General features: G+C 46.9%; 2 protein-coding genes across 2 annotated transcripts; one reads left to right on the forward strand and one right to left on the reverse strand.

Moving 5' to 3' along the window:
- The first annotated feature begins 4056 nt into the window (after positions 1 to 4056).
- LOC135595941 (DELLA protein SLN1-like) lies at positions 4057 to 6434 on the forward strand. The gene is made up of 2 exons (XM_065087481.1): positions 4057 to 4175; positions 4273 to 6434. Exon 2 carries the CDS (start codon positions 4360 to 4362, stop codon positions 6145 to 6147), a length of 1788 nt encoding a protein of 595 aa, XP_064943553.1. The 5' UTR covers positions 4057 to 4175; positions 4273 to 4359; the 3' UTR covers positions 6148 to 6434.
- A 30-nt stretch (positions 6435 to 6464) lies between these two features.
- On the reverse strand, positions 6465 to 14978 carry LOC108951459 (DEAD-box ATP-dependent RNA helicase 21-like). The gene is made up of 7 exons (XM_065085330.1): positions 14874 to 14978; positions 13158 to 13236; positions 10879 to 12056; positions 8062 to 10597; positions 7456 to 7967; positions 7178 to 7354; positions 6465 to 7107 (listed from the first exon to the last, which is right to left on the reverse strand). The coding sequence occupies exons 1-3, from the start codon at positions 14976 to 14978 to the stop codon at positions 11020 to 11022; spliced, it is 1221 nt and encodes a 406-aa protein (XP_064941402.1). The 3' UTR covers positions 6465 to 7107; positions 7178 to 7354; positions 7456 to 7967; positions 8062 to 10597; positions 10879 to 11019.
- Between the last annotated feature and the right edge of the window lie 828 nt (positions 14979 to 15806).

Here is a 15806-nt window from a genome sequence, read left to right on the forward strand (position 1 = left end):
TTTTTCTAAAATATAATTCATAGATGGTCGGTTCAATTGACTTGTTAGAATGCGTCGCATCATAAAAATGATCAACAAATGAGATAGGTTAGTAAAGAAAAGATATCACACTTATATTCTTATAATATCTTATCCACAATAATAGCTGCTCGATATTAAGGCAATCAATATCTTTTGCTGATTTGGCTATCGATGGGACTCATCAAAGCAAACTATGACGTGACATCGTTAGAAAGATTCACGCTTAAAAGTTGCAAGGCATAATAAGGCTCCTATTAGTCCATTATAAATGAAATGTGGATGACGAGAAGGGAATACCATCACCAACCTCGACCAAAGCTGGCTGCAGTAGGAAGATTGTTCGATAAACTAGATTCGAAGCCAGGATCAGTAAAGAGAAGGTCGACAATGGTTTGAGTTGACCCTAAATCCTAAACTTCAAATCAAGCCTTTGACTGCTTTGAGCATGCTGGTGTAACCTCCGAGAAACATTCAAAACAATGAAGAATCAGTCGATATTTTGAGCATACTTGGTGGAGGTCTTGGCTTCCACTCCTCTCTCTCTCTCTCTCTCTCTCTCTCTCTCTCTCTCTATCTCTCCTTCCGGGAGAGAGCTTACTGTTATTACAAGCTCAAGCGAGAGTCTCCTCCTAAAACTAACGAGCTACTTCTTTAATTTCTTTTTGAAGTATAATGATATTATTATCTACAAAATTTTATTAATTAAGAGATATCTAGAATGATTAAATTCGGTTCGAGCACAAAATGAAAGAAGGTGAATCCCTCTATAAGCTTGATTGGAACCAAAGTGTCAAATTGGAGCTCCGGATTGTTAGGATTTTGAACTCCTAATGATATGCCAAGCTCCTCCTAGCACATCCAAGTCTTGTAGAAGAAGATTAACATCAGATTTTTTTTTTTTCCTACTCGATTCTTTCAATACCTACGTTCCTAAAATTTAGGATCAAGAGCTGAAAGACTTTGAGAGGAAATAAAGAAAAAAAATTACTACTTGTAGTCGCAAATGATTAAAGAATAATTTTTTAAATCGTAAATTATTAAGAAATTTTTTTTTGTTGAGATGATTATTGTTAGTGAACCTTTACGCCATGGTCAATGAGTCGGCATGACTTAGTCCAATCCCCAATGCGCAGGGTCGTCCACGTGGACGCTCGGGTGGTGGTTGAGTTTGAGCCTTGTCTCCCGAGTGCAGTCTTCTCTCTTGGCGAGTGGCATGTTTCTTCGTCGTCAAGCTCCTGCACACAGGTCAAGGTTGAGAGGGGGATTTCCCGACTCAATCCTTCCGAAGCTCAAAGTCAATAGTATGTATGAGAGAGTTGAGAGTTCTGAATGCCTCCTCCTCTTGATTAGGGAGGGTTGGCTTTTATACCTGTGAGGGCGAATTGATCGTACGAGATCAATTAATTATGGTCAACTCCTCGAACGACCGACTTAAGCTTCTATGCGAGCGTTCACCGACGTCACGTAGCGTTGTCCCGAGCTTTCCGGGGCAATTGTACCATGATGATATTGTTTCGTACGGAGAAAGTAGCAAGCGACTGTTCGATGGAGTCTGCGATGCCACGTGTGTGCTGCATGTCACATTGGCCTAGAAGTTTCATGTCTGCACCGTCGTGTTTGCTTGTCTGAGTCCACGTGGGCGATATCGAAATGTGCCCTATCAATTATCAACATGACATGATAAATTTGATGCAACAGATTTTAATAAAAATCGATGTCCACATACTATATTTCTAAAAGTTCAAAAAGGATAATTTTATCCTTGTCAAATACATATCATCGACATCATCGTCGTCTTTATTTTTGCCGTTCAGAAAAAAGAACAACAATCTATATCATATGCTGCTGCCTGGCTTCTCGTACTCATCGCCGGACCACGTCTCAAGCACGAAGTACCAAGCAAAAGTATATAGAATAAGCTTTAATACATGTGAAGTCGATCGCAGCTGGAATATTTCAATCGTTGTAGCCTCTCCTCGGTCCCATAATGACACACAACCAAATTGTCGCCCCTTTGTTTTTGCTTTCCGTTTGACTCACTCCAAACAGGTAGACTACCATCGACTAATTATTCAAATGCACACTACTTAAATAGACCGTCGCAACAACGTTACGAGAAAGGAGGCGGCTCGGTTGCACGATTCTTAATGTCCCCTCGCAATTCTCTACGTCGGATTCGACGGCACGTCCGCGTCGTCGATCACGCTCTCATCTCCTTGGCCTCGTTTCCCATCCGCGTGACGCGTGGAAGAGGGAGAGAGGGTGAAGCCATCTGCTAAGCCACCAAACTGAGCCTTTCCGATCGTTTGTTTTCCGTGCTGCTTTAAGCTAATCATGTGTGATCGCTGGACATAAGCAGCCGCGAGGGGGCCCACCACCTCGTGCCACATCCGGCTTCCGCCTGCAGAGGCACCCTGCGCGCGGGACCCACAAAAGCGGGACCGCGGACGTCAGCCAATCACGAACGAGTACGCAACCAACTTGTTTTTCTCTCTCCCCAAAACTACGAGGGATTTTTGTCGAGCACTTGGAGGATCGAGAGGGATAGGTGGGGTCAGAGAATGGGACCACGTGCGGGAAGAATCTGGACACGTGAATAGATCATGTGGTGGATGCGTTGCCATGGGGCCGGAACGACGTCAGCGCCAGAGCGCATCGGGAACGGAGGTGGAAGGAGGATAAGGCACGGAACTGTTTCGCTTTGCTTTCGGGGCCGGTCATGTCGATCCGATTGAATGCCACCGGACTCGTACGAGAACCGAACAGGAGGCTGAATGGATAGCATTTGGATCCAATTATTCAGAGCCCCGGGAAGCTATCGACACCAATCGACACAGAACATATCATTTAAGACCACCAAAATTGTGAAACGTAGCGGACGGACACTTCTCTAGGAGTGAAGTTCCATTGACCCTGGAAGTACCTGCCAATGGCAACGGCGGAGAAGAGTGGATGTTGGGCTTTTCGAGGGATAATTTGGACGATCCCTTATCCTCGGCATTTCGTCGAACGACTTCCACGCGCTGCGAGATAGCGAAGCCAGGTCATGTAGATAAAAGAGAGAAAAAAAAAATGGTGCGGAACTCTTTTGGCATAGAAAATTACGTAGCTATCTATTAAAGCGGTGCATGAAAGTAGCAACTCATCTCCCTTCGAAGGAATAAAGAAAGGTGATGGGTCGGAAGGCGATCGGGGAAAAGGGTCAAAGGTCGAGAACAGCCGGACTGTTTGTCGAGGCCGTTACGGATGCCATCAACCATGACGTACGGTAACGAGGATTGGCGCCACGGTGACTAACGGCGTCTCATCCCGTGAGCCCAACCGGGAGGGAGCCCCGTCGGGAACGGGTGGGGAAGCGGGGCCCGAAAGGACAGTGGAGTGGTCCACTGCCAAATTCAGTGTGACAGTGACAGCTGGCCTCGACCCTGCGTACGTGGGTGCAGCGCTGGTTCCCTTGCCCACACCGTCGATTCGCTCTCTCTCTCTCTCTCTGTGACTGTTTGGTGGGGGTCTGTACCTCCATGGTGCAGTGTTTCTGCCACTGCTGATAAGCTGCTCTCTGTTATAAGAAAAATACCCGTAAGTATATATATATCTCTTTTATCTCATAGATATACGACTCAATAGCACAAATGCATAAAAATATGCAAAAGATACGGGAACAAATAAATATATAATGAGTGAAGGATAAAAGCGAAAACCTTTTCCTTTTTTTTTTTTTTGTTGTCATCGGAAAGGCGGTAAGTTCATGGTTATCCAGCACTCCTGCACTGGGGGCGTCTAAAGGACATCAACAGAGGGTGTGGCAGGCGATCGGATGGTCGACGCAAACGTCAAAGTCCAGATGGAGTGGTGGGATTGTCATATGCAGAGATGTCTGCAGCGGGCTGTAGCAACTTTTATAACAACACAGGAAAGTTAGCGGTGGTGGTGGTGGTGGTACGATTCCTTTTTCTTGGGTTTGTGGCACACAGACAATTACCGAGATGCCTTTTTTATTATTTTATTATTTTATTTTTAAGGGATTAATTTAAGCTGGTGGATGATTTCTAAGGGCTTGTGAAAGGGAAGGAGGGTGGAATCAGTTCGGTGTGGGAGAGAGAGATGCCTCCTGATTAATTTGTTCCACTATATTCATTCCAGCCTGCGCCCAAGTTTGTTCCCACGCCCCCTTCTCGCTCTCTCTCTCTCTCGATCTGTTCCTTCCAGTCACGCCCTTTGATTCTTCTTCATTTTATTCTTCGGTCACAGCTAGTCGTGGCGTCCGAGCCTTTTCACAGGAGAGAAAGAGAAGGATTGGCCACTCGGATCGCTACTTCAAGAAAAAGAAGGAAAAAAATGAAAGGAGGTCATCAAGATACTCTCCACGGCGGAGGGGGTTGGTACGCCGTGGCGCCGGAGATGGAGCGTGGGAAGCGGAAGACGACGATGGGGGCGGCTGAGGAGGGCGGTGAGGTCGACGAGCTGCTGGCAGCGCTGGGGTACAAGGTTCGGTCGTCGGACATGGCCGACGTTGCACATAAGCTGGAGCAGCTGGAGATGGCCATGGTGAGCAGCGCCGCCACAAACGACGACGCCCTCCTATCCCACCTCGCCTCCGACACCGTCCACTACAATCCCTCTGACCTCTCTACCTGGGTGGATAACATCCTCTCCGAACTCAACGCCCCTCCTCCCCCTCTCCCCACGCCACCACCCCTGACCTCCGCCGACGCCTACGACCTCAAACCACTCCCAGCTCTTCCCGCACCCGCCGACCCGCTCGTGTTGGGGTCCGATCTCCAGTCCGAGGTCACGCCGTCCCCGAGAGACAGGAAGAGGATGAAGGTCTGCAGTTCACCTCCGTCGTCGTCGACGACCACGGACACGGCAACTTCTGCCGCGGCGGCGATGCCGGTGGTGGTGGTAGACTCGCAGGAGGCCGGGATCCGCCTCGTCCACGCCCTGTTGGCGTGTGCGGAGGCGGTGCAGCAGGATAACCTCAAGGCGGCGGACGCCCTCGTGAAGCAGATCTCGGTGCTGGCCACGTCCCAGGGCGGCGCGATGCGCAAGGTCGCCGGGTACTTCGCGGAGGCCCTCGCCCGCCGAATCTACCGGCCGCAGCCCCGGGGGGGCGTGGGATGCTGTTCCTTCGACTCCGTGGCCTTCGACGATATGCTCCACATGCACTTCTACGAGAGCTGCCCCTTCCTCAAATTCGCACACTTCACCGCCAACCAGGCTATCCTCGAGGCCTTCGCCGGCTGTCGCCGCGTCCATGTGGTCGACTTCGGGATGAGGCAGGGGATGCAGTGGCCTGCCCTCCTCCAGGCTCTGGCCCTCCGTCCTGGTGGCCCGCCCTCGTTCCGCCTCACCGGCATCGGTCCGCCGCAGCCGGACAACTCGGACGCACTGCAGGACGTGGGATGGAAACTTGCGCAGCTTGCAGAGTCCATCCGCGTCGACTTCCGCTACCGCGGGTTCGTGGCCGCCAGCCTTGCGGATCTGGAGCCCTACATGCTGCTCGATCAAGACGCCGACGGCGGTGGCGGAGGGAAGGACGAGGAGCCGGAGGTGGTGGCGGTGAACTCGGTATTCGAGCTGCATCGGCTGCTGGCGCGGCCAGGGGCTCTGGATAAGGTGCTGGGGACGGTCCGGGCGGTGCGGCCACGGATCGTCACGGTGGTGGAGCAGGAGGCGAACCACAACGGAGGGACGTTCCAGGAGCGGTTCACGGAAGCACTGCACTACTACTCGACCATGTTCGACTCGCTGGAGGGCGGGGCAGCGGCGGCGGGTGCGGACGATGGTGGGCCGGACCAGGCGTTGTCGGAGGTGTACCTGGGGCGGCAGATCTGCAACGTGGTGGCGTGCGAAGGGGCGGAACGGACGGAGCGGCACGAAACGCTGGCACAGTGGCGGGGGCGGATGGACCGCGCCGGCTTCGAGCCCGTCCCCATTGGCTCCAACGCCTTCAAGCAGGCGAGCATGCTGCTCGCCCTCTTCGCTGGCGGTGACGGGTATAGGGTGGAGGAGAAGGACGGCTGCCTCACCCTCGGCTGGCACACCCGCCCCCTGATCGCGACCTCCGCCTGGCGCGTCGCCGCACCCGCCGAAGATCCTCTCTCTGCCTCGGCCGCGCGCTGATCATCACAAAAGCGACACCATCTTTCTCAATCTGAAGGCAGAACGCAGGTCAGCCGTCCGATGGGTATCTCCCGATCCGATCGTCTTCCCCTTTGGCGGTGCGGTATAACAGGCGCGGTCGCTGGCGTAGGCCCGGCTCGGGGGCGCAGCGGGCCCCGTCTTCCACTCCCTCTCTTTTATTATCATTATCATAGAATGTAACTTGAGCTCCTCCTTGTTCCCTCAATGGTTGATCTACTGGGATTACCTGAATATAATCTCATCCACTCTTCTTGTCTGGCAAACAAGGGTAGAAGAGTTGTGCTTTTGTTCTCCAAAGAAGTCATGGAGTGACAATTAGCCACACTGGTGGAGGCAGATTAATTTAAAAGAGGTACAAAATCATATTATTATTATTATTATCATTAACGAGCTGCAAAATGTGGATCATTGAAGGGCTGGTTACCTGGGAGGATAGTGGAGTCGTCCCCACCACAGTAGCCCAATCGAGATTAGGTAGGCGTCAGAAGAGGAGAGTATGTGAGAGGCATTGGGTCTACCAGTCCAGGCTGTAGAGGGCCACTAGGGCCCCACCACCACTAAGGGGTATCTCTGGTTAAGGGGTCAAATCAACTGCGACCGTCTTCCCGGCACTCTGAGCGGTGCTGCACGATGGTTGGGGGGATCGGAGCGAAACCTTGGTAAATAAACAACAACAAAAATAATGCAGAGATGGGGAGGAATCCTCGAGGGATGCATCTCTTGGGACCGTAGAACATCGTTGGCGGTGGTAGACAAATGGCTGTAGAGGTTGTCCGGCCTGTTCGATCCGCCCGATCCTGCTCAAATGCTGCTACTTTGCGATAAGGTTCACATACTCATTTCTTACACCAAGTTTACTTAATGTGCCGGTGTCAGCCTCTGTCACGTGAATCACCCCCTGGTCCAGTAAAGTCCAGCTGTCTCTCGCTTCTCCTTTCCCTGGCAGAAGAAAGATAAGGCACAGTACCATGTGTCAACCAAAAGGCACCTAGTTTTGGATCATTGATACCATTGACAAGTACATTCCATGCTTCGGATATAGCTCTCTCAAACATAGGCTTGTATGAACACAATTCTTGATGTCGACCTCATCATTGCATAATTCCGCTCAGCTACTGAGATGTTTCAGATGAATGAATCCGGGCCACTTGTGTAGAATCAACCCACCGAAAAAAAGGAAATTTCACTGCAATTTGCCGACTTGTCAGATCAATCAAAACCGGAACAGATCACTCGTGGCACTATTGTTTTATTTTTCAAGAGGCACTATTAATTTTCAGAACATACTTCCCTGACTTCGATGAGGGCATTTAGAACACCAAGTGGACCACTATTTTGGGGTCTAACACATCGGGCGAGCTGTCCCTTCCACGATCACTTTATTTAGAAGAATGGCATAATGTTGAGCTAATCGGAAACCTCTTGTTCACAATCTGTTCCTGGAGAGCTAAAGCAAAGAGGCATCTCTTAGTGAGCAGGAGAACAGAATTGGAAGTGTGCTGGTTGTCTGATCAGCTAGTCTTAGACATTGAAAGGTCCTCCATGTATAGTACACATCACCAAATGCATCAACCTGCTCGTATGGTCATTCTTTATTGGAACAAGTGTATGTTTAAATATCGTGCACATCACCTAACCCTGTATATACTATGTCAATTTCAACACAAACAGTAGTGTTTGTTTCCTACCTCATGGAGTCTGAGTAGCCCACATCACACCAACCTGCTCGTGTAGGAAAGAAATATTCTCTTCTTTCTCCTTCCTATGAAAGCTACCCTGTCCCACGGCAAACGCCTTCTCTGAGAAGCCAAGTCAAATATTATCAACAATTTTATCGGCTAAAAGACCAAATTTAGCTCTACCTAATTCACACTGACAGAGATGTATCAAAACCTTATCAGAAGTGATTGACATTGCAGCCTTAAACCACTGTACTCGACAGCATTGCTGCATTAAGCCACCTAACATGTCACCATCAAACCAATCGTTCTAATCAAATTCCACCATGCGGCAGGTCTTCAAGTACAGGAAAATTCTGATGGCAACAAGTGATCACGCAAAGCCCCGCTAACAGATTAAACACAACTTTTTTGGTATTATGCAATACTGAAGAGTCATGTTAACAAACGTAGCTACTGCACGTTATACAAATTTTCTATTACTTGGAGGAAATCACACCAACCAAAATTAATTCCAAATGAACTTGCAATAATCTAGGATCCAGCAACTTGAGAGTTTGTCACCATGTTTCAATTGTAAAAAAAAAACACTGATCACTCATATGATCTTTTTTGTGTCAATATAACTGATACCATCATCCTAGCTTATTGACAAAGGGACATTTTTTTAGTATCCTTGACATAATTAGTAGCACAATAAATTGACCAAATTGACACTATATTTGTTTGCAAGGATACCAAATCTCAAGTTAGCTGATACCATTTACCATTCGGTTTCCTGTAGCCGACCAACAGTTCTGCAAACCATCTAAACAAATCTCAAAAGCCATCAGGCGACCAACAGATGTCACGTGCAGCTAAAGAAGAATCAACAAGAGTTATCTAGGAAAAGCAAACTTCAGTGCAAGTTGTTTGATGCATTTCTATAACTGCCGGAACTAAGGAACAACTCAATGAACCAAGTCCTATATAACTTATTCCAAGCACCTAGGAAGGCAAGAGAATGGTAGATCTTAAGATATGACATATCTCACTAAGAAGCATGGTTTCGCAATCAACCATTCTTAAATAAGCATTGTTCAAATAAGAGGTCTGGAATCAAGAGGATAAATTTGCAGGTACACACCAAGAGTCACAATTATGTATGGCAGTAGTGTATCGGTCAAGGCGTGGATTGATTATCAATGTATCAAGTGTCGATATATTGGAACATATCTAGTCTCAAAAAAATTCTTAGAAAAACTGAAAAGAAAAGAAGAAACCACTTGGTACTGGGCCTGTACCAAGCAGTATATGTACTATATTGGATGTACCAGATGGCACAGCCAGTGTGCTGGAAGACGTCCAGCTTTCTGCACGCTGGTAGGCTGGAACATTCACAACAACTTAGACCTATTATTCTAGGCTTGCAAGCCTTGGCACACATGACAACTTAGACCTATTACCATAGGCTCCTTTCTGGGTGAACACTAGTTAGTTTTCCTTGAATGTAAGAACAAGAAGAGTCTGAAGCCCAAAGTTCTGAAGTTTTTAGACATATCAAGAGACAGGTCTGCTATTTGGTCCCGACGGTGCTCATCCTGTCCAACATCAAGCTAATTAGCCTTGTGTCAACATATTGGCAAGTGGTGCTAGCTCTTGACCCAACCCAACTAAGTTAATGCCAAGTTCAACTGATTTTAGTTGTATCCATGTTCGCCAAGTTTAAATGTTAAGGTTTTCCAAATGAGTACCTTACTCAAGGACCGCTCGACCCCCTCTCCTACAGCAAAGCAAAAAAAATCATCCATCGAAAGATAATTTCTCCAATTCTGTGGGAAAATAAGTAGAAGAGATGTTTTTCGAGATAAAAAAATGATATATTCATTGTTCTACTTCTATTTCTGGCATGGCTTTTACAAGTTACAGTTGAGCAATCTTAACTATTGTCTAGCTACATAGTCACAAGTCAAATAGAGCCCACTCGGCATACAAATCTAAAGGTGCTCCAACCCTGCCAAGTATCATATAGGAGAAAGTAAACTCCAGTTTGGTTCTTCTCTAAACCTTTCACATGATGCCAATGATATCAGTTAACGTGACCAGCAGTTGTGCCCGAAAGAAATATTTCTAGTAGGGTTTATACCGACAAACTGTAAAGAAAACATCTCAAAATTATTATAGAAATTTAGGTACAATGATAAAATTGAAACGATCCAAAGAAAATTAGCATGGCTCAAATCTAGAAATGGTTCAATATTTTTAAAATAAAAAATTAATTAGTTTTGGCACTTGTCAACAGATACCTCTCCATTGGGCTTCGAAGCAATGTATTATCTATCAACAACTTATCTAGCCATCTAATCGCCAACAAACCAGACTTACTGATTTGTAGATAGGGCAACAAACGTAAGCTAATCCCAACATTGCACGACTACATTCCTTAACCCTGCGCTTTTGCTATAACATCGAACCCGTCAGCACGACTACCAACAATTCTGCGTTACTAACCGACCCAAATGACTGCACTATCATCGGATATGATCATCCGATTACAAGCTCCAAGACGAAGAAAGCGGCAAACATGTGATGTAACAATGGAACAAGATAAAAGAATGGGCCATCGCGATCAAGAAAATAAGGGTTTAGGCTTACCACCGGCGAGGATGAAGGCGAGGCAGGGGAAGGAGCCCGAATCGATCAAGATCCGGCTTGACGACCCGCCGCAGAAGCCATCGGGATACGTCGGAAAGATACCGGCGACGCCCAACCTGAGAAGAACCAACACAAACCATGAACCTGGAGGAGGATGAAGAAGCGGACACCGGCTTCTCTGCGTCCTCGTCGGTTGGTTTCCGCTCCTCTCTTAAAAGACTCGCAGCGTATTCAAAGAATTTTCCTTCTTTTTTTGGCTCTATGTTTTTTTTTTTACCAAAAACGTGTCGAAAAGTGATTCGCCGTCAATATTTTACTTATCTTAATATCAAGTGTCAATAGCGCGGAATTAATACAAATTTTGGAGCATTATTTCATCAATTGGTCAAATTGTTACCTGTAGGACGTACCAGCGAGATCCATATGGCGGTGGGTGGGACCGACCACGATCGCTCCGACCCGACGCAGCGCCCTCCTCGTCGCTGGCACACAGCCTTCCCCCACCCCGACAACCAAAGCCGGCTTCGCGGCACTCATATTATCCCACTCCTACCCCGCCCACCTCAAACAGAGCCACGCCCTTCTCCTCGCCACCGGCCTCGCCCGCAAGAACAGCCTCCTCACCCGGATCCTGCTTTCTCTGATGTCTTCCGGACACGTGGCCTACGCCCGCAGCCTGTTCGACGATATGCACAAGCCCCGCGTCTTCCTCTGGAACACCCTCCTCCGGTGCTACGTTAAAGGCGCCACTGATGATCATGAAGACGCGCCAGTCCCGCTTAGTCATTTCCTCAATCTTCTTCTCAGACCAATGACGTTCGACACGCATATCGAAGGTATCATATAGGTCAGCGGCGGCCTCCTCCGGCCGCTCCTCCACACCCTCCTTGCGGCGGATCTCCTCCCGTGTCTCCTTTTCGTGAAGAGCGGCCGGCTTCTTCTGCTCGCACTGGTCGCTGCCGGTGATAAAACCACGGCCGAAGAGGACCCGCGCCTCGTGGGGATTCTGGTATAAGGCGTTAATGTCGCGGAAGGTGGCTTCAGTGTTCTCCCATTCGAATGAGAAACGGAACTTTTCGCTAGGCTTAATCACCCGCTGCTTCTTGGGCTTCTTGGACCCCAAGTATTGCTCCCTGATGGCGCCGAGCTCCTTATCACGCTCGCGCTCACGGTTTCGGACGCGACGATCACAGTCCCGGTCGTGGTCGCGTCGGCGGCTGGAGTCGGAGGGCTGCGGAGGAGATCGAGGGCAGCTCGGCGGTGCTCGGCGACGACCTCCTCGCGGCGCTGGCGCTCGGCCTTGTACATGAAGACGGGCTTGGCGTCTGCCGCCGATGGCAGCTTCCGAAGGTCGCGGTCGTCGGCGGAGCGCTTCATTGCTGTCGTCGATGCCGGCTAGGAGGAGGAGAAGGTGGGGTTTCGACTTCGATTCGATCGCTTGGCTCGTCGCAGGAGGGGAAAGAGAGTTTCTGGGAGATTCTACAGATGTTTTGGTTCGCTCGTTCTTTCGTGCCTCCGAAGAATTTCCGAAATCAGATCGGGCACGACCTTTACAATCCGTAGGGTACGTATTCCCTCACGCAACAGCCCGCGTGGGCATATACCGGTGCTTAATCTGTTCGGATTCGAGCCAGACATGGGTCATAATACAACCGATAAAGAATCAAGAGAACCAATAAATCCGATAGACATCGCGTCTAATAAGCACCGTTCGGGATAATTTGAAGCTTAATACCCGGTTTCGTCCTTTAGTAGATCCAAGGTTGGCGGCCATAATGGACGGTCAACATCCATTAGCAGTACCATACATCATCTGAAACGAGGGAAAACCGCAGAATGCCATTACACCAGTTGTGTGTTTCGTACAAAACTTTCTTCCGACTAATTCAGAAAAATATATATTATATATGAAGAACGAGATTTCAACAAAAACAGCTTATACAAACATTATGATAAGTTATGTAAACCATCACTCCTGATATCCAAAAAAGAGGTGCTTTAATGTAGATATTACGGTCGAACTTTATCGCCTTGTAAGAAGAACTCACTCCAGACATCCAATGATGAGTGACTCACTCATGCACAGGAAACAAGCGCGCAGCAGGTCGATGTGATCCATCAAATTCAAGCGTTAAACTTATTGACTAGTTTGTCCTCTACCTCTGAATTAATGGAAGGGACTGATGGGGACCCGAGAAACAAATGGAACCATGTACTATCAGCAGAATCTATGAGAAGCAAGAATGCAGAATAAATGCCCAAGGAGGTATAGAGATCAAGGATGAAAGTAGCTGTTCATATGTAACTTGCACTGTCCAAGATACTTGTTCTGATTTTGATAACAAAAATGCCATAAACAAAGCAACAAGCCATGCCAATATTATTGCCAAAAAACAAACTAAACATACCAATAAAATCCTTGGGAGCACAAAAGACTGTTAGCATCCAATAAAAACTATCAAAAACAGAAGCAAATAATTATGTGATAACATTTCCCTAATTTCTGGACGACACCATAGTCCTAGCAGATATCATAGTCGAAACAGAACTTATATGCATTTAAATTAAATTTATCAAAGAATAGGTGCAGGGTTGGATCTTGTATATTGCATAATACCTATTCTAATGATCCAGCTTCATGGGTACCCATTAACAGAAACCGCAATCAAAAGGCACACTCTTCTTCAAGGTCCTGTATCACGTGGCACAGCTCAAATCTCCAGTGGTCTTTAGGATCTGCAGACACAAATGACAGCTAAAACAAATCCAGAAACCATAGAACCGATCAACTTATAATCATCTTTGAAGTCTCTAGCTTATTTCCTTTCATCTCACACAGGGTTTTGGATACAAGCATCCCAGATGCATTCAAACTCATCATCTCTTCCTCTTATCTATCTGATAAATTATATAATATATTTAAGATTTTTCGAGGCTGTTACCAAACAGCCTAGCTGGAAAACTGTTCAGCTGCTAGAAAATCTCTTTACTTCTATACCAGCAGTTGTTATCTACATGTAAGGCGAGTTTGAGTGACAAAAATCTTCTTGCATCTGTGCTTCTAACTTCCTAAGTAACCTGGAATTGGCTTTACAGATAAATATTCAATATATACCTATGTGAAACACATGTTAGATCTTTTGATGAAACCATTTAAACTAACTGCAGCAGAGATCTCAAGGAAATTACTCGTCTAGCTTATTAGGCGTTCTTAGAGTTTGAGCTTTTTTGGGGAAGAAATTATGCTCGACAGAATAGCTGGTATTAACCTAAGATTAAAGTCGATGTCCTAAATTTCATTTGAGATACTGACCTTTCTCCGTAGTTGCTGAATCAAAGAAGGAAGGCACCGAAAGAAGTTTGCTAGCTTTTTGAATATGCATCAAAGAAGGAAGGCACCGAAAGAAGTTGCACATTCAGCCAGCATGAGAAATCAAGGAACGTTTTCCTGGTGAAGTTTGTCTATCTTAATGATGAAGGAAGTTGGCAGCCAGTTAGTTTGAGGACCATGCTATAAAGGCATGGCTCCAAACATGGAAGATCAAGCCCATACAAGATCTACTTAAGACCCAAGAGCTGTTAATTGATACTGTTGAAAACAAACCTTAAAATGCTAGACTCTTAATCGAATGACTAATTCTAGGGAGAACTTGGAATTCATGAAATATTGTAAGGGGGAAAAAACATAATTAGGCAAATCACACTGCACTGAGAAACGTGATGATAAATAGATTAAAATAAAAAGTAACATGCCAGATAATTTTGAGCACATAAAGAATTGTGTCATAGAGTAAAAATTCGACAAGCAGATGGCAGGGTATGTATACTAATCCGTGAGACACGAGGTCATTTCATTCAACAACTGTATAACTTTAAAGGAATTAAAGATGCCCAGCAAAATTATTAACGGAGGCTAATTAAGATTAAATTCTCGATACAAGATGTCTGTTTTCCAAGTATTAGCTAGAATGAAAAAGATGCTTGAAGTTAGACTGGAGGAGCACCCACCTGATGCTTGAAGTTAAGCCTGTGAAACAAAGTTCAATTCTAGATAGGTTTCATATGAATCCGGCAAGGCAAAAAGTGAAGAGATCCAAAAGCAAACCGAGTTGGGCATGCCAAGAACGACAATTCACGATGAAAATTTAGTAAGCGGGACCTTGATCCTAGACCTCCATTCACCCGAATTCCAAGAGTCAAGAGAAAGAAGAAGGCGCCGCGTCAGGAATCACGAATCGGATAAGGGCTCGTCTTGCAGCCGCTGTTGTTCCTTTCTCTCCATCTCTTGCTCGTACCTGGCCAACCTCTCCTTCATCTTCTCCTGTGTGTAACAAGAATGTGCCATTCGTCAACTTAGGGCACAAAGACAAGGGGCGGAGGTGGTGGCGGTACCTTGTAGTTGATCTCAACGCGGTGCATGACATAGAAGCCGAGGACTCCACCGAGGATGGTGCCGATCATGATTCGGATGGACGCCCACCGGGTAGACGCCACCATCGTCAGTCCCTCCTCTCTCTCTATTTTCTCCCTCTTCGCGGCTCTCCACCCGCGAAGCCCTCGAGATTAAAAGGTGTCACTTCTTGGGCTTCTAAGGGCCCATCGCATAGCGTACGGAAGGTTATTCAATAGCCAGTGGAGTCATACGGGAAATATCTAGAATAGTCTACTCCCCAAAAAATCTTAATTTTCTAAAATTACATCCTGGATTTTCGAACAAGGAATTATATTCCCTTTCATCCTCGGCAAAGGACGGAAAATGATCATAACATGTGAATAGTGCATCCTCGTATCTTAAAAGGAACTGTCAAGTATTGTATCAAGTATTAAAAGAAGTTGGAAGTGTGTGTGATAAGAATTTAAGGTCGTGTCATCGGATTGGACTATTAGTTGCTTGTTCGAGGTCGACAATCCAACACGAGACATGTATTTGGAATCACATTAATTGAGCTCGAACTGAATTATCTTTTGATGATATTGATCTGCGGTCGGTCGGAGCAGAAGCTTCATTTCTGCTAGCGGTAGACTGCGGTTCTGCTGCGCACACACGTCAAGTGGATACCGATGCGCATCATCCCGGAGAACAGCGAGAGAGATGAAAGCAATAAGCAACGCCATGATCAATGCGAGGGGGGATGCATTTGGCATGTGAGTTAGCTATCATGTGAACCCCACAGAATCCAATTTGCGTCCCTGCCTTTCGTCACCCAATCGCATCCAAGACCAGAAGAAGAGAAGAAGAAGAAGAAGAAGAGAGAGAGAGAGAGAGAGAGAGAAGTACCTCCAATGTAAACATTTCCAAGCCACACGATAAATCTCGCCTGCAAC

The sequence above is a fragment of the Musa acuminata genome, chromosome BXJ1-10, assembly GCF_036884655.1.
Source record: "Musa acuminata AAA Group cultivar baxijiao chromosome BXJ1-10, Cavendish_Baxijiao_AAA, whole genome shotgun sequence".
Taxonomy (NCBI): Eukaryota; Viridiplantae; Streptophyta; class Magnoliopsida; order Zingiberales; family Musaceae; genus Musa; species Musa acuminata.

Bases quoted from the DNA above. Each gene is read 5' to 3' on its own strand.
- LOC135595941 (XM_065087481.1), top strand. From the start codon at position 4,360: ATGAAAGGAGGTCATCAAGATACTCTCCACGGCGGAGGGGGTTGGTAC.
- LOC108951459 (XM_065085330.1), bottom strand. From the start codon at position 14,978: ATGGTGGCGTCTACCCGGTGGGCGTCCATCCGAATCATGATCGGCACC. The intron at 13,237-14,873 runs GTACCGCCACCA...GATTTGTTTTAG, and splicing joins GCGTTGAGATCAACTACAAG to CTGTCATTTGTGTCTGCAGA. The intron at 12,057-13,157 runs GTGCCTTTTGAT...CTGTTGCGTGAG, and splicing joins ACAGGACCTTGAAGAAGAGT to GGAATACGTACCCTACGGAT.